At 42.6% G+C, this 21395-nt stretch overlaps 2 protein-coding genes and 1 long non-coding RNA gene across 4 annotated transcripts; 2 read left to right on the top strand and 1 right to left on the bottom strand.

Annotated features, from left to right (window-relative positions):
- The first annotated feature begins 7 nt into the window (after positions 1–7).
- Positions 8–16223, top strand: espnla (espin like a). Its single transcript, XM_023425985.2, has 11 exons — positions 8–327; positions 931–1121; positions 3566–3752; positions 3849–4031; positions 4192–4323; positions 11865–12023; positions 12118–12250; positions 12412–12584; positions 12680–12844; positions 13471–14474; positions 15115–16223. The coding sequence occupies exons 1-11, from the start codon at positions 34–36 to the stop codon at positions 15644–15646; spliced, it is 3153 nt and encodes a 1050-aa protein (XP_023281753.1). The 5' UTR covers positions 8–33; the 3' UTR covers positions 15647–16223.
- On the bottom strand, positions 12036–16493 carry LOC147817963 (uncharacterized). 2 transcript variants are annotated; one of them, XR_015438447.1, is made up of 3 exons: positions 16363–16493; positions 12716–12817; positions 12036–12190 (listed from the first exon to the last, which is right to left on the bottom strand). It is a non-coding gene; the product is annotated as an uncharacterized LOC147817963 (long non-coding RNA). The 2 variants fall into 2 exon arrangements; XR_015438446.1 differs by lacking the exon at positions 16363–16493 and adding an exon at positions 15085–15213.
- Positions 16465–21331, top strand: klhl30 (kelch-like family member 30). Its single transcript, XM_023425986.2, has 8 exons — positions 16465–16696; positions 17323–18169; positions 18277–18478; positions 19055–19141; positions 19314–19469; positions 19759–19947; positions 20536–20681; positions 20804–21331. The coding sequence occupies exons 2-8, from the start codon at positions 17396–17398 to the stop codon at positions 21050–21052; spliced, it is 1803 nt and encodes a 600-aa protein (XP_023281754.1). The 5' UTR covers positions 16465–16696; positions 17323–17395; the 3' UTR covers positions 21053–21331.
- The last annotated feature ends 64 nt before the right edge of the window (positions 21332–21395 follow it).

Below are 21395 nucleotides of genomic sequence, written 5' to 3'. Positions count from 1 at the left end.
TGTGTGCCATAACCTACTCATAGCGGCCAGGTGATGGTGCTTCATCGGGCCATCCAGGCGGCTCGAGCTGGGGATCTTGCAACCCTGAGGGAGCTAGCATCCTCTGGTCACCTCTCACCAGCCATCACTGATGCTCAAGGTGCCAGCCCCGTGCATCATGCAGCCAGGTGCGGACGCCTGGAGTGCCTGCAGTACCTGGTGCGCGAGCTGGGTCTACCAGCTGATCCGCGGGCTTTAAACAGGGCCACGCCGGCGCATGATGCAGCGGCTACTGGCCACATCCGGGAGCTGCAGTGGTTGGTGGACCAGGGAGGCTGCAACACTGAGGTAAGTTTATCCACCGAGAGCAGTCCCTACACAGGCAGAGAGAAACCTACCCTGATAGCTCTAATTGGAGAGATGCCACATCTCCAGCTCTTCCTGCTAATTCCTACCGACTCAGTTGCATGATGGCTTCAGATGGTCATCTTAACTGATCCCAGAGAGCGGTTACGTCACTGCCGTACTGTACATTACCTTTACAGATGTAATACCAGCTGATGACATCATACGGTGTTGACTTACAGGGTATCCATTAGTATTATGTAGCAAGTGTAATTACGTCCAGATGCTTGAGAGAAGCTCCTGCTAAACTCAGCTATTAGTTAAGTAGAGTCAGGTCTACCCAGATCTCTTGTTTCTCAAAACTGGACAACAGCATTATGATTGAACGTACACAACCCCGACTAACAATAAAATGTTCATCTGATTGTTTCTTATTCTTACAGATGTCTTAGTTGGTGGTCCTCATGAGTATTTCTGTTCAATACTGTATCTTGCACCTTATCCTTTGCATGTTTGAGTAATGAAGTCCCTTTGACGTGTTCTTGATAATCAAGTGTAGTTGAGATAGATTTGTCTTCCATCTTTCCCCAAATCCTCCGACTCCAGGACAGGGATGCAGCTGGCGCCACAGCCCTCCACCTGGCCGCTCGGTTCGGTTGTGTGGAGGTCATTAAGTGGCTGCTCTCTGTTGGAGGGGCGGCGGAGGTGGAGACGAACTTTGGAGCAGTTCCCGCTCACTACGCTGCGGCCAAGGGGGACCTCGCCTGTTTGAAACTACTCATCCAGCAGGCGCCGGGGTGAGTTCACCTGGTGGTGATGTTTGTGTTCCTCAGAGGATGAATCCCACTGACTTTAAACCCCCTAGTGTTTCCTCTCGCACCGCCACATGGGTTCAGGCGGTTCAGAGGTCAGAGAGAAATATCTTAAATACCTGTCACATGGATTGCTATGAAATTTACAACAAACATTGAAGGTCGCTAGAGGATAAAGTCTTAACAGGTCAAACATGGATTGCCACAAAACTTGATATATAGATCCACTTAGCGCAGATGATCATCTGGTCAAATTCAATTTTGTCCAATACTTCAGTTTATGACTGAATACCCTACAGTCTCAGCTGTACTTTGTGTTTGGTGCTAGTTAGCAAATATTTGCATGCTAATATGCTAAACCAGCACAGTGAACATGATAAACACTATAGCTGCTAAACATCAACATACCAGCATTGTCACTAACAATGATTATAATAATTATCTTTAGATGCAGGGCATTTTTCTAAACCCACGTTACAGAGTGCTTCAAAGCAGCAGAATAAGACGTGCAGGCAACAGAGTTTAAACAAACAAAAATCAGAAATACAAATAAAGTGTCTTAGTGTTATAGTGTAAATAAACCAAACAGCAAGAGTCAGTAAAAATCAATCAATAAAACCATGAAAATAAAGAGTGGAGTAATCAGGACAGTCAATGAAAACAGAATCAAATACAGTTTCACCAGTAAAAGTGCAATCCATAAAAATCTGTTAGGGGGAGACACATTTCACCCAGGCAGTCAATTAAATAAATAGAATAAAATAAAATCAGGAAAAGCTCTTTGCAGGAGTCAGTGTGAAAAAAGATGTTGTTTGTCAACAATAATATTAAAGAAAACAAGGTGAGCTCGACTGATACAAAGCTTTCAAGGAATAGAGAATAAAAAACATTGCTTAATTAATTTAGTAGTTTTCATTTGTACTATTACCACATGGAGAGGTAGTGGTACAAATATGTGGCTATATTCTTTTAATTAAATTTTTTTAAATTTTATTAGTTGCGATCAATTTCTGTTACCGAAAATCAATTTTTCGGTAACAGATTCATAAACGTGACAAATACACAAATAAAACAACACAATTTAATTCTGTAATTGTGTTCAAGCTGATAAATTAACAAATTAACTGAAACATTGGACTGAAATTAATTATTTAACAACAGGACCTAGACAAATGGGGAATGGGAAACCGTTGGTAACCATTATATAAATGAATAAAAGACGCCTCCTTGCTACGAGAAATCTTCTAAACCTGAGACACTTAGTGAGGACTAGATAAAGACATGTTGCTCTTCCTGCTTCATCTCCTTGTCACAGGAGAGTATGACTGTAATTTGCATGTCGTATGACGGGGTCAGACTGTCACATGTGACCATCAGTAACCTCTGAATAAAACATGCCTAGCTGCTGTCGATCACATGTCATGCCTTGTGGTTGTATGTGCGTCAGTGTAAATGCGGCCCTGCTGTGTTGAACAGGCTTTTCAGACGATGATGAGTAAAGTTTCTGGATCGAATATTCTTCAACAGAGATAAAAGATTTTTAAAAAATGCAAAGAATAAGATGCTGATTTTGTTTTGTTACAGAATTTATTCCTTGAATTTATAATATTAACTTATATAATATCTATAAACAGACCTGAAAATGACTTGTGATCAGGTCTTTTCCATCCGACTTTAACCTTGATCAGCGTAGGCTGGTTAAATGGACAAATGTAGAGTATCACATATTTTTTATATGCTTTTATATGCTTTCTAGTAAATATCTGGATTAAAGATCCCCTATCATGGATTTTTAACAGCATTATATTTTTCCTACCACCAGAACTACAACTAATAATAACATGTTCTAACAATAGGGCTGCATTTTTCAAGTTTTCCAATGTGTTGCATTGTTCAGGTGCTTACATTTATGTAGACAGACAGACAGACAGACAGACAGGCAGGCAGACAGACAGGTAAGCAGACAGACAGACCGGCAGACAGACAGACAGACAGACAGACAGGTAAGCAGACAGACAGACAGACAGACAGACAGGCAGACACAGACAGATAGACAGACAGACTCTAGTGATCCCATGATGGAAATTGTGCTGTTCATTATTTCATTTATTTCCTCTATGATTTTTTTTATATATATATATATATATATATATATATATATATATACTGTATATATTATTATTCTATATTATATCATACGTTATATATTATCTAATATATTATTTCATAACTTTTTTAACTGTTATAACACTGTGTGTTAGCCAAGTTAAACAGAAGCTGCGTCTTGAAGACGTATACTGTACTTATCACACTTGTTTTTAATAAAGGAATTATCATCATATCAAACTGTGACAGATATAAGCAGTAAATGGCAGATACTGATACTGACCTAACCTGCACCTGTGTTGTTGTTGTTTGTTGGCGTACAGGTGTTTGAACCACCAGACAGGTATCGGTGCCACCCCGCTGTACCTGGCCTGTCAGGAGGGGCACCTGCACGTCGTGGAGTACCTTGTTAGGGACTGTGGCGCCGACGTCCACCTGAGGGCCCACGATGGCATGACCTGCCTGCACGCCGCTTCTCACATGGGCCACCAGGCTGTGGCGGTGTGGCTGGTCAGTAGAGAGATCCACATCTATGTCACATCGTTAATAAACTGTTTCCTAAAACCTGCCGTTTTCTTTGATCTTTTGTCCATCAACTGGAAACAGGTGAGCTGCACTGAAGTCGGCCCGTCCTGCCAGGACAGAGATGGAGCCACTGCTCTGCACTTTGCTGCCAGCAGGGGGCACTATAGCATCTTGGAGAGGCTGCTTCACATGGGTTCAAAGGTCATTAAAGATTACTGGGGAGGGACCCCACTTCATGATGCTGCAGAGAATGGAGAGCTGGAGGTTGGTCACAACTTTTCAGTTTCCCTCCAGTTGTTGTTGTTGTTGTTGTTGTTGTTGTTGTTGTTATTGTTGTTGTTGTCTTGCCTGATAAAACTGTCTTACTAAATGATGCTTATTGTTGTTTCTTCCTCTACTCATATTGTCCTATTCCTTCTTTCAGTGCTGTAAAATCCTGTTAGCCAATCAAGCGAACCTCTCAGATCAAGACATTGATGGGTTCACAGCAGCAGACTTGGCAGAGTACAACGGAAACTACGAATGTGCCAGATATCTCCGTGCCATGGAGAGAAACGTAAGCTCTCTCTCTCACCTAGTTTATCCTACAGTATATTTTGTTTTGCACAGTTTCTTATTTTCTTTCTTTTTGTGTGTGTGTGTGTGTCAGTTTTGCCAAGCTGTTTATCTTGGCATTAAAATCAAAGCTGTGTGTCGTTTGGGGAGAACGGTCAACAGCAAACATCTGGAAGATCTTGGAACCTCCAGTGAATCATTTTCTTAATTTGCGACATGTATTTCATTCAGGTCAAAACTCGTCCTGTTCCCTTCCACTCAGCCTGATTGCCTTGCTCTCAGTGTAAGGGCTCGGGGAGTGGAGGACGACGGGCTTTTGTGTGTAAGAAAGGCATTACAAGCTATGATGCCGTGAGTGCTGGAGGAGATTCTTCCCTCTCAGTTTGCCACAGAGGACTCTCTGAGATTAGCTCTTTTGTGTGGAAAGCACGACACAGCTTAATGTGACTGATGAATATTTTAGTGTTAACACCTTGTTTGTGCTGGTGTTGCCTGTTCAAGTCAGGGATCAAAGCAGTAGAGACTGGCCAGTCATGTTGGTGTATTACAGCCAGCTCTTGACACCTTATATCCTGATGTATTTTGTTTTTCTTTTAAAACAGAATCATAATAAGCGGGTTTAGAGGATTACAACTGATACTGATATTTACATTTGAGCTTGTGGAGTCAATTTTAAATAGTAAACACTGAGTACTGTTAAGTGAAAGAGCCCACGGGGACCAACTCTCTCAGCACACTTGTTGAACCTTAAAAGCCCTTGCAGCTGTCCGCCGGCAGCCCCTCGTCGTTTTCTCTCCATCACACTTCACGTTTGCGCAGACTATACGTACGCGGAGTAAAGAAAACCGGTAGAAACCATGAATAAGTCAGCAAAGAAGAGCAGCACTCATACACGAAGAGGATGATGACAGGGAGCCAGCGAGGCGTTGCTTTGCCGAGCTCCCCTTCAGAAACAATCCTCCCGTCAACAATGGAGAGCTAATTAGCGCAGGGGCCGCCGTGGCATCAAACACAGCCGGAGCCGCCGCCAGCTGAGGGCCTATCAGTTACCCCTCTCCGGCGGCTCAGGTGGAGGGCCCAGGGCCTGAGCCCGTTATGAGATCCACGAGCTTAAGTTTCAGCGTTTTCACCATTCTGATGCCTGGAACCAGCAACTCTATCCCTCTGTGGACTTGGAGAGCAGGATGTCATTGGCTTCACGCACACGTTTGATTGTGTGTCATGTTTTTTTTTTTTTTTTTTCCAGGGACTTGGAAGTGCAATGATTGTCACCTCTGGATGATGTGTAATGTTGGTAGCCGACAGAACGGCGTATTATGTTTCTTGGCAGGTGTGTGAGTTGGACACACAAACGGAGGCTCGATGTGAACAAAAAAAAAGGGGGGGGGGGAATCATCTGATAGAGACCTTGGAACAGCAGTTTAATTGATTTGATATATTTGGAGAACAGAGCACTATATGTAATGCTTTGAAACCTATACTGTGCCAGAGATGAGCTGTGCAAGTACACACGCCTTAATTACATTTCTGCTGGTGGTTTCACGTTTGTAAAGTGGCTGCGCAGATCACGGGTTTCGCCGGTTCTAAAGTGTCAGTCAGATAATCTCATTTCCGAGCAGCGACCTTGAATGGATTGAGACATCGAGCGGAGAGAGCTGCGTATTTGGCCCATCGCCTGTGTGTTTGGATCGCTCACAACAAGGTCAGACTTGTTCGGCGCTGTCAAACTCTCCTCCTCATCTCGCATCTCAGGAACAGCTGCAATCAAATAAACAAGTGTGTGGCGTGAGGTTTACTTCACACGTATTTGCTCTCCATTCACTGGCGATCAGGCCAGAGTTACTGCTGTTTGAGAACCGTATTTTTAGAAACGGACAGAGGAAACACATCACTGTGTTTTTTAGGACATACTCTAGATTTCTTTTTTTGCAATGAGAAACAAAACACATGCTCTTATATCCGCAACAATTTGTCCATTAATCAATTAGCTGATCATCTAATAATGATTTTTTTTTTTTATGAAAATGAAATGTAATAAAAAGGTACAGATGTCACTGGGTCTTAGACTCTTGGTGGATACACTTACTGTGAATTGGATTTTAATGTGTAAAACAATGTAATTTTTAATGTATATGTAGATATGAAGATTGATTTGTCTAACGCAGGCTCACGTTAACTTCAGATAAAGTGTTGAATCTAATGGATTCTGTCCTTTATCACTTACACCTTTCACAGCCTTTATGAACTGAGAGAAAATACTGTAGCATTGTAATATGCAAGGCACCTGTCTGTCGTTTAAAGACAGACATCAACTGTTGTGAACCTCTTCTTTACTGGCGGACTTCAGCCACAAACTGTGGTTGTTGTCAGCTTTTTCCACATTAACAGTGGAAGCCGATTGATTGAGGCTTACGGTGTCACGTTTTGTGTCCACCCCACCTCCGCCCCCTCCAAAAAATAAAAGCTCCCCCATTCAATTGTCCCAAGTGGAAACATCGGCTGAACACGTCTGGATAAAATGTCTCTTTTCCAGCTGCTTTGACAAGTCTTCCGCTGCTGCCCTCCCTTCGTGCAACAACATGGCCACTGGTTCGTCCATGCATTAGTGACATTACCGGCCACCCTATCCTTTCTCTTAATTATTAACAGCATTCTCCGATCAGAGTTTATTGTTTATTGCCTGGCGGCCCTCGGCCACTGGCAGAGATGCTGGTGATGGTGTCAAACGAGTGGTCGGTGATCTTAAGATAGCCTCACATCCTCAGTGCGGAGTGGCTGCTCCGGACACCTGGGTGCACCTGCACGAGCCGGTGCCTCTGGAGTTTCACTGTCGCACCAGGGTGCATCGGGAGGATTTGTTCACGGTCAAAGTTGGTGAGTTTCAGGTCGGTTTACTGATCTCTTTCAGTGTCTTTTTGTATTTATGACACTATTGCTGTTATTCCTTTTTTTTGTTGTTCTTTATTACCTTACTTTAAGCATTTCTTTATAAGTAAGTTACTGGAAGGGTTGAGTAATTATTTTTGTAGAATGAAATGAAAGTGTTGTCATTGCTATTCAAGAGCCCGTTTCTGGCAGATGTTTCTGGCAATGTTTAACCTGCTTTCTGATCAGTTATAGCCTCTTACGGTCAGGCATGACTAATACTCCAGGCTCATGACCTTACTATAGTTTGTCATTGTTTGATATTTGAAAACTGGACATGATTTTTTTTTTTCTCTCCTTTTTTGAATCTTGTTTCCAGATATACTTTCTGCTCCAGCAGTAATTACAGTATTGTAGCAGGAAGTAGTAGCAACAACAACAAAAAAAAAAAGCTGTAAATGTTTGTGTCCGTCAGTTATTAGCCTCACAAGTATTTACCTCCACGCAGGAAACCTGAGAGTATTTTAACATGTGAGTGGACATGTATTTACACTGTAGTGTTCTGTGTATAATGTACACGCGCTGTATACATTCCACGTTGCAATTTATCACAGAAGAAACGTGAATATTTCACATGGAAGCAGGTTGTTTCAGTGATTGATTCCAGAGCACAGAATTACTAGACATGTTTCTTAAATACACTCGGTGTTCCGACTCACTGGAGCTCTCTCACGGCTCGACCCGCCGGGACCACAGATTACTGGTGTTGCATGTCTGACAATGAGACAGCACTGAGTAGCTGTTTCTTAACTCTTGGCTTGTAATCTGTAGTGATCAGGGTCTTTGTGGTCTTTGATAGAGGGAGAGCGTATCCAGGCCAAAAACAGGGTTAGGCTATCTATATCTGCGTGGCAATTGTGATGGGGTGGTGATGAGAACCAAATGCTCTCTGGCCACTGGGTCTAATTAAACACACACACACACACACACACACACACACACACACACACACACACAAGGGCCGGTTCGCTGTAGCTTTTAGGACATTGAACTGTTACGAGAAGGGTCACAAAGGAATCAGGCTCCCTCTCCACTTTTCCCATCCACTTTGTTTATCTATTTATGGATTGCACAATTTCTGGGAAGTTTATTCCTCCGCCTGAGCAGTGTCACAGCATATTTCGTGCTGTTTGACATCAAAGTGTAAGAGGAAATGGCAAGGACCACCTCATGGACACAAAGCACAACAGCATGCAGCAGCATATTAGAGCTGCCTTTGATGTTTTGGTTACTAATAATGTCCTTGGAGAGCTGAATTTGATATGCTTTCTGCATGGAGTGCATTAGGACAATGCAGGTTCATTAAAGGGGATCTAAATGTTTCCATACATCCTACATCCTCCCCAGAGTGGTGTGAAAAGCTGCCAATTATTCAAGGTTGCTTACTATCCCATGTACTTGTTTTGTTCTTTAGTCTCTCATACTGCTTGTCCTCAGGCGTTGATAGGTTTTGATCTGTTAGTTTCCATTTGCACATGAAAAATCTTATTTGTTCATTTCTTTTGCATCAGAAATAAAGTAATATTTTACCAGCATAATTTTGGCTTTAAAAACAAAACCAACCTTTCTCTTACTTCCATGTTTAACCCTAATGTACTTAACTTACACTTTACTCTATCTTTGGCCAGAACCAAATACATAATATCACTGTTTTTACCTTTACATTTACCTGAAACACACATGCTGAGTGACCGATATTGTCTTTGACAACAAAATTAAGGGAAACTAGAGACCATCTTGTGATGGGATCACAGCAGCAGGAACTCCTGTCAACACGTTGACGTTCTGACCCGTGAGTACTTAGTAGTCCTTTACAACGTTATGTGACTGTATCTTGCACAGTTGTGACATTATGGCGGTGACAGAATCTGTCCGCAGACACACAGACAGACACATAAACACCTCCCAAAGTCCTGATACAGTAAGCGCCTCCACGACCACATTTTGCCATGATGACACACACACACGCACGCACAGGCACACGCACGCGCACACACACACAGACTCATGAGATGAAAATAATACCAGCCACTCTGTAGCTGCCGGTAATAAGTTTCCTCACGTCAGTTTTTTTCCCGTACAATAATCAAAAAGAATCGCTCGACTCGTTTTAACTTTGGTGATGAATTGTGACACTGAGACTGAAGTCAAAGTCCAGACTTTCAGTTTCAGTCATTCTAAAGTTGCACAATGCTCAGAAAGCAATGTGCTTAAATATCAAAAGATGTGAAAAGGGCCACTGATGTAAGATTTCTGTTGGTAAAATATGTATTTATGACGACCTCTGTTACTGTTTTCCTCCAATTGCCAATTGCGTCGAATGCAGTGATCTTTCAATACAAGTTCTCTTTTCACACAGTTTACTTTTCACTTAAAAAGCAAAGAATCTTGTTCATAAGGAAGAGAAATCTGTCTAAAATACAAAGTCACATGTTAACAGACACACCTGGATGGTTACCTGGTGTTTCCTAAAACAGAAGAGAGCAGGAAAAGCAGCTTTGGATGTAAAGGAGTTGTTTGAATGATAGTTTAGAAAAAGGGCCAACAGGTGTCCAACTTTGTTACGCTGTTGTACTGGAAAATGTGAAGTTTAATCAGACTGCAATGTGGCAGTTCAGGAGACGATCCAAGCCCATCCAGTAATATCACTCTCTCTTCCTGAAAGTGAGATTTTTTTTTCCTTACTTGGGAAAACAACAGAAATCTCATCTCCAGGTTCCACTCAAGATGTCACCGTAGTCATACCAAGGTTCATCACACAAACTATTTTATCTGAGGTGTCTGAGCATGGAGGATGTAAGGTGATACGTCACAGATACAGAGATTTTTGTTATGGTATTTTTCTTTTTGAGACACCAGTATGTTGTTGATTGAATTATAAGAACACACCTATTCTCAGAAATGAGACCTTTGTTTCTCACAGTGGAAAAAAAGAAATACTTTTGCCACGTGTCACCTGAAACCTCTTGATTTTTCACCATAAGTTAAGTGAATATCATCATACTCAAAGTTCTTACATACACACGTGGACAAAATTGTTGGTACCCTTCCGTTAAAGAAAGAAAAACCCACAATGGTCACTGAAATAACTTGAAACTGACAAAATTAACTAATGAAAATCAGACATTGCTTTTGAATTGTGGTTCAGCAGAATCATTTTAAAAAACAAACTAATGAAACTGGCCTGGACAAAAATGATGGTACCCCTAGAAAAGATTGAAAATAACTTGACCAACAGGGACATGTTAAACTAAGGTGTGTCCTGTAATTAGCGTCACAGCTGTCTTCAAACCTTTAATCAGTCCGTCTGCCTATTTAAAGGGTGAAAAGTAGTCACTGTGTTGTTTGGTATCATGGTGTGTACCACACTGAACATGGACCACAGAAAGCTAAGGAGAGAGTTGTCTCAGGAGATTAGAAAGAAAATTATAGACAAGCACGTTAAAGGTAAAGGTTATAAGACCATCTCCAAGCAGCTTGATGTTCCTGTGACTACAGTTGCATATATTATTCAGAAGTTTAAGGTCCACAGGACTGTAGCCAACCTCCCTGGACGTGGCCGCAAGAGGAAAATTGATGATAAATTGAGGAGACGGATAATACGAATGGTAACCAAAGAGTTTAGAGGTGAACTCCAAGGTCAAGGTACATCAGTGTCAGATCGCACCATCCGTCGCTGTTTGAGCCAAAGTGGACTTAATGCAAGACGACCGAGGAAGACTCCACTGTTGAAAGCAAATCATAAAAAAGCGAGACTGGAATTTACCAAAATGCATATTGACAAGCCGCAAAGCTTCTGGGAGAATGTCCTTTGGACAGATGAGACAAAACTGGAGCTTTTTGGCAAGTCACATCAGCTCTATGTTCACAGACGCAAAAATGAAGCATACAAAGAAAAGAAACACTGTACCTACTGTGAAACATGGAGGAGGCTCGGTTATGTTCTGGGGCTGCTTTGCTGCATCTGGCACAGGGTGTCTTGAATCTGTGCAGGGTACAATGAAATCTCAAGACTATCAAGGCATTCTAGAGCGAAATGTGCTGCCCAGTGTCAGAAAGCTTGGTCTCAGTCGCAGGTCATGGGTCCTCCAACAGGATAATGACCCAAAACACACGGCTAAAAACACCCAAGAATGGCTAAGAACAAAACAGTGGACTATTCTGAAGTGGCCTTCTATGAGCCCCGATCTAAATCCTATTGAACATCTGTGGAAGGAGCTGAAACATGCAGTCTGGAGAAGGCACCCTTCAAACCTGAGACAGCTGGAGCAGTTTGCTCACGAGGAGTGGGCCAAAATACCTGTCGACAGGTGCAGAAGTCTCATTGAGAGTTACAGAAATCGCTTGATTCCAGCCTCAAAAGGTTGTGCAACAAAATATTAAGTTAAGGGTACCATCATTTTTGTCCAGGCCAGTTTCATTAGTTTGTTTTTTAAAATGATTCTGTTGAACCACAATTCAAAAAGCAATGTCTGATTTTCATTAGTTAATTTTCAGTAAATTTTTATTTATTATTACTTTTGTCAGTTTCAAGTTATTTCAGTGACCATTGTGGGTTTTTCTTTCTTTAAGGGAAGTGTGTATAGTATAGTATAGTATTAACTGTGATACTTGCAGACACTCTGTGCAGAGAGGCCCATCGAGGCGATCTCTCCAGTGGAGGCAGAAGAGAAGCTGAAGCCGACGGTGTTGTTGCAGCGCAGCGGGGGCGACTACTACGGCTGCCTGACCGACACATGCAGGGACAGCGGTGACACACCCATGGATAGTTTAAAGGTAAATCCTGAGTTGTTTTGTTTTTTAACTTTTTTATTATTTCATATTATAACCTGAAGCAAATGCGCTGTGTCTCCTTGTTTTTCCAAACCAGCGACCCGAGAGTGAAGACTCCCCGCAGGCCAGATACCCTCCTGCGCCCGCCTCACCTTCAGCTTCACCCACACCTGCCGAGCCACAGAATCACACCATCAGCAGAATAGAGCAGGTTCAAATAGCAACATCTGGTGAGAGGAACATTTCTGTTTATTTAATTGAATCCCTCTTTAATTACTCAAGTCAAACAACCAACTGTATTTAGGTAATTTAGTGGTTACTGTAAGTCACTGCTCAGTGGAAGAAACTATGTGTTATGAGTCAGACTGAGTGGCTGTGATTTGTATTTCAGTTATTAAAGGTTTCAATCAGCACAAGGCAGCTGGGAGTGAAATAACTGTCTCTGCTGATAAGACGATGTTGCCTGATGCAAACCTCCTGGCTCAAAGAAAACTTCTTGGGGACATGAAGTCCATTCAATCCTTGAGGCAATCAGGGATGTCAGGAGTCTTCACTGGACAAGCAGTGAGCAATCAATAAGCTTTCCTACTTTTGTACATCTGTCCTCTCTTTAGCTAAAATGCTGGTAACTAGAATATCATCGCTGTTTTCCTCCACAGAATAAGATGGTGGTTCTCCCCACCGAAGAGGCCAACCTGTCGGACATCGACTACCTGGTGCCCACCCACGATGAGAGAGGCCGTCCCATTGCCGAGTGGAAGAGGCAAGTGATGGTGAGACAGCTGCAGGCCAGGCTGCTGGATGAGGAGGATCAGAGGAGGAAGGTATTATTCTATTTGTCTAAATCTTACAGGTTTAGTCATAGATTAAAAAAAAAAAAGAAAAGAAAATTGACATGATTCTGCGTGATTCATTTTTCACCAGATGTTGTTAAGGTAAAAAAAATAAACATCTGCACAGAAAGCTCCTGGAGTTTGTTTAGTTAACTAATCACCGTGTTGATTTTCAATTAATCATTTGACTCACTGTTTGTTGGATAAAACAAGTTATTTGAATTATGTAGGAAACTGTGATGGATATTTATTCAATTCAAAATTCAATATATTTGTAGTTGCAGCCGTAGAGAGTTGTGTGCAGCCTACTTAAGATGAAATCACCTCTTTATTGAGCCTGAGCAGACCACAATGAGCAGAGCGAAAACCGTGGTCTGGTTTGTGTGTGATGCTAGTCTAAATCTGCATCACCAAAAAAAAAGAACACTTTCACCATCATTTACTTTTAATTGCATATAACAAATCACTGAACACAACACACTGTGCTAGTCAAGTCATGTTTCTGAGGTTTGAATGAGGTTTGGATCACGGTTTTATTGTATCATAACTCTTTTTCTTTTCGTGTCTAAGCCATTTTAAATACGACATGCTGCATTTTTATCTGCCTTCTCTTCAAGGAAAATGGGAACAGATATGCCAAAGTCAGCTGGAGGTACTCCCAAGCCCATAATGCCATCCTGGGGCCCTCTGGTGAGCTGCTGACTGAGGATGACCTCATCTATCTGGAGCAGCAGATCGCCAACGTCTCCATGCAGAGGAACTGCGAGGGCTACGAGCTGGAGCTGGCTCGTCTGGCCGAGGAGCTCAGGCACATCCTGCCGGCGCCCATAGTTAACATCACCGTCAACACGCAGTTCAGAAACTTCACAAGTCAAGTCCCTCTCCCTGTGTGGTGCGGCCGCATCTCGGGCATCGTGAAGAGCATGTCTCTGCTCATGAGCAACCTGACGGACCAGCCCTACTGCAAGATGCCCAACACCGACCTGATCACCGTGTTCTCTCAGACCCCAGAGAGACAGAACTCCACCAGGGGACGCAGGGAGAGGATAGAGGATGAAATCCATCAGTTCGGAGTGTCTGTGAGGACGCTGAAGTCTAATTTTGAGACACAGAACTCACCTTTGTCGGACGAGCCCGAGGAGGAGGAGGAGGAGGCCGTCATGTTAAGTTCGTCCACGCAGCTTGAGGCCGCGGAGTCGGGCGAACAGCTTCAAGTCTCGAATCCAGCCCAAGAAACAGACCAGAACAGCGACTCCGGAATCGACTACGACGAAAATGTCGCAGATGTTCTTGAGACCACCAGCCTCCGAAAAGAGCGCATAGTAGTGCTGTTCTTAGGCCACTGGAAGAAATCCGCCTACACTGTGACGCTGAAGAGCAAGGATGCTGCAGAGAGGAAGATGGGTGGTAGCGGCGGTGGTGGTGGTGGTGGCGGCGGCGGCGGCAGCCCGGGGATGGGCGACAAATCGGGGTCAGATCGTAGAGGCAGCGTGGAGAGCGCCCAGTCAAAGATGATGAACAGCTCTCTGGGGCATTTCTTCAAGCAGAGGAGTGCCGTCAATAAGATGCTGGGAAACTGGAGGAGCATGATCTCCAGTGTCCCGTCCAGGCAGATTCGCAGGTAGGGCCACTTCACAACGCCGCCGTCTGTTAGAGTTCTCAAACTGCACTAGTGAAACTACGCCAAATTTCACATGTGTATGTTCACCAAAATTTGGTCGGTTAATTTGTGAAATTACCCAAAGTTTATTCAGTAACACAAATATCCAAAGGGAGAGGACTGACACTCTTCATACTTGGAGCAACAACCAACCTCTGGGGCTAGATTCAAAATCAGGGGATCACCAAAGTCATTAGAATACATCTTGTGGGAACCGTGAACCTCTGTACAAAATGTCATGGTGATCCATCCAGTGGTTAAGCAACTAACAGACCAACATTGCTATCATTAGTGACACCCTGCTGGCGTGGCTAAAAAAAAATTCCAGATATTTGGCTTCTCAAATGTGAGGATCGGAGCTTTTTAAAAATATTATTCTAAATTCAATATCTTTGCTCCGCGGACAGTTTGTCAGGAAAAAAAAACAATCAATTTGAAACATTACTTTGGGCCCTGGGAAATATTAATGGGTATTTTTCCAATATCCTCTGATTGAAAGAGGAATCGATTAATTGGAATGTTTGACAGAGTAATCCATAATGAAAATAATGCAGCCGTAGTGTTAACACACCTTGAATAACAGATGCGGTGTTATCCACAGGCTGCACAGGCAGAAAGCTCTCTACTCCCCAGAGCAGTTCCTCCCCCGTCTGGACGGCGTGCCCGTGGAGTACGACAACCTGACCCTGGATCTGTTCATGCTGGGCTACTTCCACATCCTGGAGTTGGAGCTGCCTGTGGACGAACGCAAAATGAGGCACCTGCTGTGTTTCGAGGTGTTCGACCATGTCGGGGGCTTCCCCTGGGAGATGGTCAGGGACTTCCATAAGGCCGTCATACAGGACATCGAGGCTGGAAACCGCGAGTGGAAGGACGGCTTTGAGGACATCAAAGTAAAGTTCTTCGGGAACACTGCGAGTCAGACCGAAAGCGCCGCGGAAGTGGTGAAACACAGCCTCCCAGAGATTAGACAGGTCCCTAAAGTCATCGTACAGACACCCACGCCCGATGAGGGGAAGCTCTACGGCGGCACTGACATTTCCAGTTTCAGCAACGAAGAGATTTGTAAATACATCGACCGTAGTTTCGCTTTTTGGAAAGAGAAAGAGGCAGAGATTTTTGATTTTGAGTAGTTGTTTGTGTCTTTTTTTTGGGGGGGGGGTATTTTTGTATGCTTTGTAGTAGATGACATTGGGGCTGGGTATCAAACCTAAATACTTTTTGAATTGTGAATTGAATTGTCTGTAGCAACTGTCAAATACTGAACGTTGGCACTGAACGCTCAGCCAGATCCGTAGCTTTGTTTACTTATTATCAGATATTGCCTAATTTGAATCATAATTTTTTGTTAATTTTATACTGTATTTTATTGTGTTTAACATTAAACATCAATGAATTTCAGAAGTTTAGACTTTGTTAAATTTTTAAAAAGTTGTTTTTGTAGTACTAGGATATTTAGATATTTCAGTTCTGGTTTTGAAACTCAGGTATCAAACTGAAAATGACATCAACAAATTTCAAACCATACCCAGCCCTGTTACAAAAGACTGCTTAAAGCAAACTAGTGTGGTTTTAGGTTAAAGAAAACTTTTTTTTTTCCTTTTAGTAAGAGCATTTTATGGTAAATATTCTTTAGAAAGCTTAGAACAGACAGGAAACACACCAGTTTCAACAATACTACAAAATAAATCATGACACAGATACCTTGAATATTTGTTTATTACCATATTTTGTACACTTTAATTTATTTTAATATCACATCTCCTTTAATTTCCTACATGTTTAAGGCACCTTAAATAAAACTTCATGTACAGTATCTTAACCCCATGTGATGAACAGCACTACATACCGTCATGTCTGTATTGTTAATCAGTTGTAACATTCAAAATCATCGGTGCCTTGTCGTTTATCTCCTTCGCTAGCGTCCAGGGACAGTTAGAAAATGCTAAATATGTGCCTGTAACAGCAGCTGTGGGTCCCATGCATGTTGTTTGGACTCTGATTTCAACACAGCGTCAGTCAGTCCTAAAAATAACTGAGGGAAAGACAGGCAGTCCATCCCAGTGACTTGGCAAAATCCTTCCGCCATGCTGCCCACTCCATGTTGATCTAACCAGCTGCTCAGCTACAAACAGCTTTTTTACTGGAAGGATGAGCCATTATTTCCATTCTCCTCTTCTGTGGTGAGTTTTTAATTGTTGTTGTTGTTTTTTGTTTTTTTTTACTTACTTTCACAGTATTTGATGACAGGAAATGTAATTTATTGTTGGCTTTGGAGGAGATTCGAGTCATACTGTTACAGCATATCGTATTAAACCTGAGCCAAAAGTACTTTCTAGTCCTTTTAACAGCACAGTGCTGCCACACTTAGAAGCCAAGGAGCTTTTTTTTTACATGACACCTTTTATATTTTTGTTGTTTGATAAGGGAGAGTGAATCAGAAAGGTCACTGACGAGCAAGTTTAAGTTCAAAACTTCTCACTGGTTCTCTGTATTTCTTAGGGTTTTTAATTTGTTCCATAGTAAAGAAAAATACACTTTATTATACTATTAATTAACTAAACTTAACTTAACTAATTTTACTATTAGATAGATAAATAATGTATTATAAAACACTTTTGTGGAAGTAATAAATCTTCCAGCATCTCTGTGCGATGCAGGAAAATCAAAACTGTCTTTCAAATAGATTATGCTGTTATCAGGACCGCTTTGGCAGAAAGTTATTGATGTTCTCTCGTCTTAAACATTGTTTTAAAAGGTTTTTATAATTGTTTCTCCTGCATATTGATTTGTTTTTCTCCACTTGCAGGTAAGCTCTGAACCTCGTTTTGACCCTCCCTGCTGAAAGAAGATTTAACCTGTATTTTGAACAACAGTTGACCATGGTGCGTAATGTAGATGACCTGGACTTCTGCCTGTCCTCCCATCCTCAGAGCATCCTGGAGGGCTTGCGTTCACTCTGCTCTCACCCCAAACTGGTTGACGTGACGCTGAGCGCAGGCGGTCGGGACTTCCCCTGTCACCGTGGCGTGCTGGCACTCTGCAGCATGTATTTCCGCTGCATGTTCTCGGGCGACTTTGTGGAGAGCATAGCCGCTCGAGTGGAGCTTCATGATGTCGACCCTGACATCCTAAGCTACTTGCTGGACTTTGCCTACACAGGAAAACTAACCATTAACCAGAGCAATGTGGAGGGGTTGATCTGCACCTCCAGCCAGCTGCAGTTCCAGACAGTGAGAACCGTTTGCAGCCGGTACCTCCAGCATCAGATCGACGCAACCAACTGCCTGGGAATCCTGGAGTTTGGGGAGATCCACGGTTGCCCTGAGGTGGTGGCCAAAGCGTGGGCTTTCCTGTTGGAGAACTTTGAGGCTGTGCAGCAAGGGGAGGAGTTTCTGCTGTCAGGAAAAGACAGACTGGTTTCCTGCCTGTCGGACGAAGGACTACAAATCCGGGCAGAATGCACCCGTGTAGAGGCCATCCTGAAATGGGTTAGTCACCACAAGGAGTCTCGGCTCTGCCACCTCCCTGAACTCCTCACCTTGTCCCGTCTCTCTCTACTCAGCCTGGACTACCTGGCTGACACCCTGCTGAAGGACACTCTGGTGCAGGCCTCTCCCAGCTGCAGAGAGGCTGTGGAAAAAATTCACAGGGAGGTTAGTGAGTTTCTCCTTCTTTTCGCTCTTATCTTTGTTTGCTCAGTGCGAATAGATTTCCAAAAACAATCATGACTTTGACTTTTTTTTTTTTCTTTTTTTTTTAGAAAATGAATTTGGCACCAGAATATTTGGACAGAGTCAACTCTCAGAGTCCACAACCAAATCTGCAAGAGGTGCTGTTTGTAATGGGAGGTCGTTCGCTGGATGACTCAGATGACTCAGATGACTCAGATGAAGATGAAGACAGAGACCCAAGACTGCAAAGACTGCTGCCCAGGAACTGTGCATTCTACAACACAAAGACAAGTAAAAATATTCTTTCTCCCCCCGATCACAATTTCAAATTTGTTTAAGTTCACAGTTCGTTTTACAACAGAAGATTGTTGGGAAGTGCCTGTCTGATTCCACAAAACAGTTTGGCAGATGTGTTGTAGGTCATTAAATTTGGTGCTGACAGAAAAACAGCTCTGCAGGAATGTGGTTTGGATGTGACAAAACTGGATCATCCTCTCAGTTCAAATGAGCGTTTTATTGAGCTGGAAGAAGGCATCCTTGTCCATGTTTATCACGTAGGACATTAAGGAAAAAGATGGTTGCATCTCATGGTTTTATGGTTTTATGTTGAGACACAACATCTCTGGCCACAATGTTGAAGGTTGTGCAAGAAAAGTTGCATTTCCTGGCTGTTTCAGGCCAGCAAGTAATATCCTAACTGTGACTTGTTTTCACTTAAATGGTCCTCAAAGGACATCAGTGCGTCTTTGCCTCATTTCCCAGCCACACATCGGTCATCTGCACTGTATTTGTGAAAGCTTCTATGTAGTTTGCTGCACTCTCTGCATGACGCTCAAACATTAACTCCCTTTTTCTTTTTCTCTGCAGAGCAGTGGCATGAGCTCCCTAATTTCCCCAACCCAAACAAGTGGGGTTACTCCATGGTCTCCTTGAACAATGATGTGTATGTCACAGGTGGGTCAAGTGCGAGCAAGCCTTTTCTGACAAGCAACAAAGGAGCGATGATAAATGGTTTTGAGCAGAACTCATCGTTTTTTTTGTAAAAATCTTTTTATTTTTTTATTTTTTTACGGGGAATGCAAAACATTGTCAGACTTTTGACAGCGTGCCCTTGTCTTTCTGACAGGGGGCTCGCGAGGTTTGAATACCAACACCTGGTCGACCACAGAGACCTGGAAGTACATCACAAGAGAAGGGAGGTGGGTTACTGTGGCACCCATGCTTCGGCCTCGGACTAACCACACGTCGGCAACGCTCAACGGGGAGATTTACGTCATCGGAGGTAAGAAAATAAATACAGTACAGCTTGTGGTGCCTTAAACCTGCAGCGCACTGGAAAACTTTGATAAACTCTAGAAACCCATCTGCTCTTAATGGCTCACCTCTGCTGTGATACTTTGTAAGAATTTATTTCTTCTTTGTGGGTGAATAGACTCAAATATGACCAGGCTCTAAAATCCAGGCAGCATTTTACATGTGTGATTGCACCGCCACTTCCTTTAAAGTCAAGTATTTGTTTATGAAAACGTGATTCATTTATCACTCTTTCTACTTTTATCTCCCCTCTTTAGGTACAACATCAGACCGAGTTGAGGTTGAGCATTACGACCCTTACAACGACACCTGGGCCTTGACATGCCCCGCTTTAAAATACGTGACCAACTTCACCGCTACAGCGTGTCATGGGAAGCTCTATGTGATTGGCTCGTGCGCTGTGAAGTACAATGCTTTGGCCATGCAGTGCTACAACCCTGTTATAGGTAAGGATGCTCGGAGCACCGAGTTACTGCTGAAGGGATAATAACTATTCGTTTGTTATTTTCAAATTTGCAGCATTAAATGATAAAGATAATACATCACAAAATTGTCATAATTCATGCGGGCCTATTGGTGGATTCATTTGTAGCTCTGTTTCTTCCAGCTGCGCTTTTTGTGGTCTTAAAATACAGTATGTGTTAGTTCTTCAGTCAAGAAGATTTCTTCAACAATAACTAGAAATTGCTCCTGAGTCGGAGGAGCTTATTTTCCTCAGTTCTTTGTAATCACTTTTTACTTGCTATACCTATAACTAAACCATACACCTATAACTTCATTTTACAATTTCTGTAGTGAAATGTAAAAACTTAATACTGTAGTTCCCCATATACTGTTCCCTATATCCCTGTATACTGTTTGTGAATTGCTTTTTTCAACCAAACGTGCAGTTAAAGGATTCAATTAACAGTGTCATCTGATTTATTGTGTTCAGACATTATAAAGTTGTTGATTAAAATGATGAACCCAAGCATGATGGATATCCTTTACTCTGTTAAATCTTCTTTCTGCTTTTTTTTTTTTTTTTTTTACAGATGGCTGGATCAGCATATGTTCGCCCTTCATCCCTAAGTACTTGTCCTCTCCTCGTTCTGTCTGTGTGGATGGAATTATATATCTGGTGGCTGACAACACTAAGAAAGTCTACTCTTACGATCCAGAGGCAAACATGTGGCAGAAGGTGAGTTTAGGAATCAGTGCTGACAACAATCAAAATAATGCACTCAGTTGTATAAATACCTATTAAAAGGATCAGTTTTATACTTGACAGTTTGATATTTGATCACTTTTCCCTCTCATCAGGTCCAGCTTCTGCACATGCTCCATGAGAATGGCGGCCTGGTGACGCTGGATGGGAAGTTGTTTGTCACCGGAGGCCATTGGAAAGGTATGGAGGGGGACTACGGGGTTGAAGTGGAGGTGTACAACCGAGCGTCCAACACCTGGGAGGTGGAGGGCTTCCTGCCGAGACTTTGGTTCTACAGTGGGGTCTCCACCATCTTCCTAGACCCGTCACAGTGGCCTGAGCTTTTCCCCACCGATTCAACATGATGGCATTCTGTCCTGACGGGACTAAACTCAGGGGTCAGAGAGTTCACAAAAACATGCTCCTGTCATATGTTGCAGAACAAGTGGAATGTTAATCACAGGATGTCATTGTGCCCTAGAATAGTGTGTTACGTGATCCTCAGGTATTCTCGGTTTTTTTAGGGCCAGCTTGGCTGCTCAGCTCGTATTTATTTATACTTTGTATCATGTGTTTGAGATCAGAATTCCTTTTTGTGTTATTGAATCGTGCTTGTGAATCAGTAAATCTTTGTAGAAACAGTTTGTGGGCTCCTGTGTTCATTATTTATTTATTTTTATTTATATATATTTTTTGGTTGTATATTAA

The sequence above is a fragment of the Seriola lalandi genome, unplaced genomic scaffold (assembly GCF_002814215.2).
Source record: "Seriola lalandi dorsalis isolate HSWRI2012SDOR001 ecotype SW California unplaced genomic scaffold, Sedor1 jcf7180002054797, whole genome shotgun sequence".
Classification (NCBI taxonomy): Eukaryota; Metazoa; Chordata; class Actinopteri; order Carangiformes; family Carangidae; genus Seriola; species Seriola lalandi.
Note: the sequence above shows the minus strand (reverse complement) of the source record. Positions and strands in the feature narration are given on the sequence as shown.

Excerpts from the sequence above, each read along its gene's own strand:
- klhl30 (XM_023425986.2), top strand. The coding sequence starts at position 17,396 with ATGGTGCGTAATGTAGATGACCTGGACTTCTGCCTGTCCTCCCATCCT. Across the intron at positions 19,470-19,758 it reads GGAGATTTACGTCATCGGAG|GTACAACATCAGACCGAGTT; the intron begins GTAAGAAAATAA and ends TCCCCTCTTTAG. Across the intron at positions 19,948-20,535 it reads GTGCTACAACCCTGTTATAG|ATGGCTGGATCAGCATATGT; the intron begins GTAAGGATGCTC and ends TTTTTTTTACAG.
- espnla (XM_023425985.2), top strand. The coding sequence starts at position 34 with ATGGTGCTTCATCGGGCCATCCAGGCGGCTCGAGCTGGGGATCTTGCA. Across the intron at positions 12,024-12,117 it reads CACCCATGGATAGTTTAAAG|CGACCCGAGAGTGAAGACTC; the intron begins GTAAATCCTGAG and ends TTTCCAAACCAG. Across the intron at positions 12,251-12,411 it reads GGTTCAAATAGCAACATCTG|TTATTAAAGGTTTCAATCAG; the intron begins GTGAGAGGAACA and ends TTTGTATTTCAG.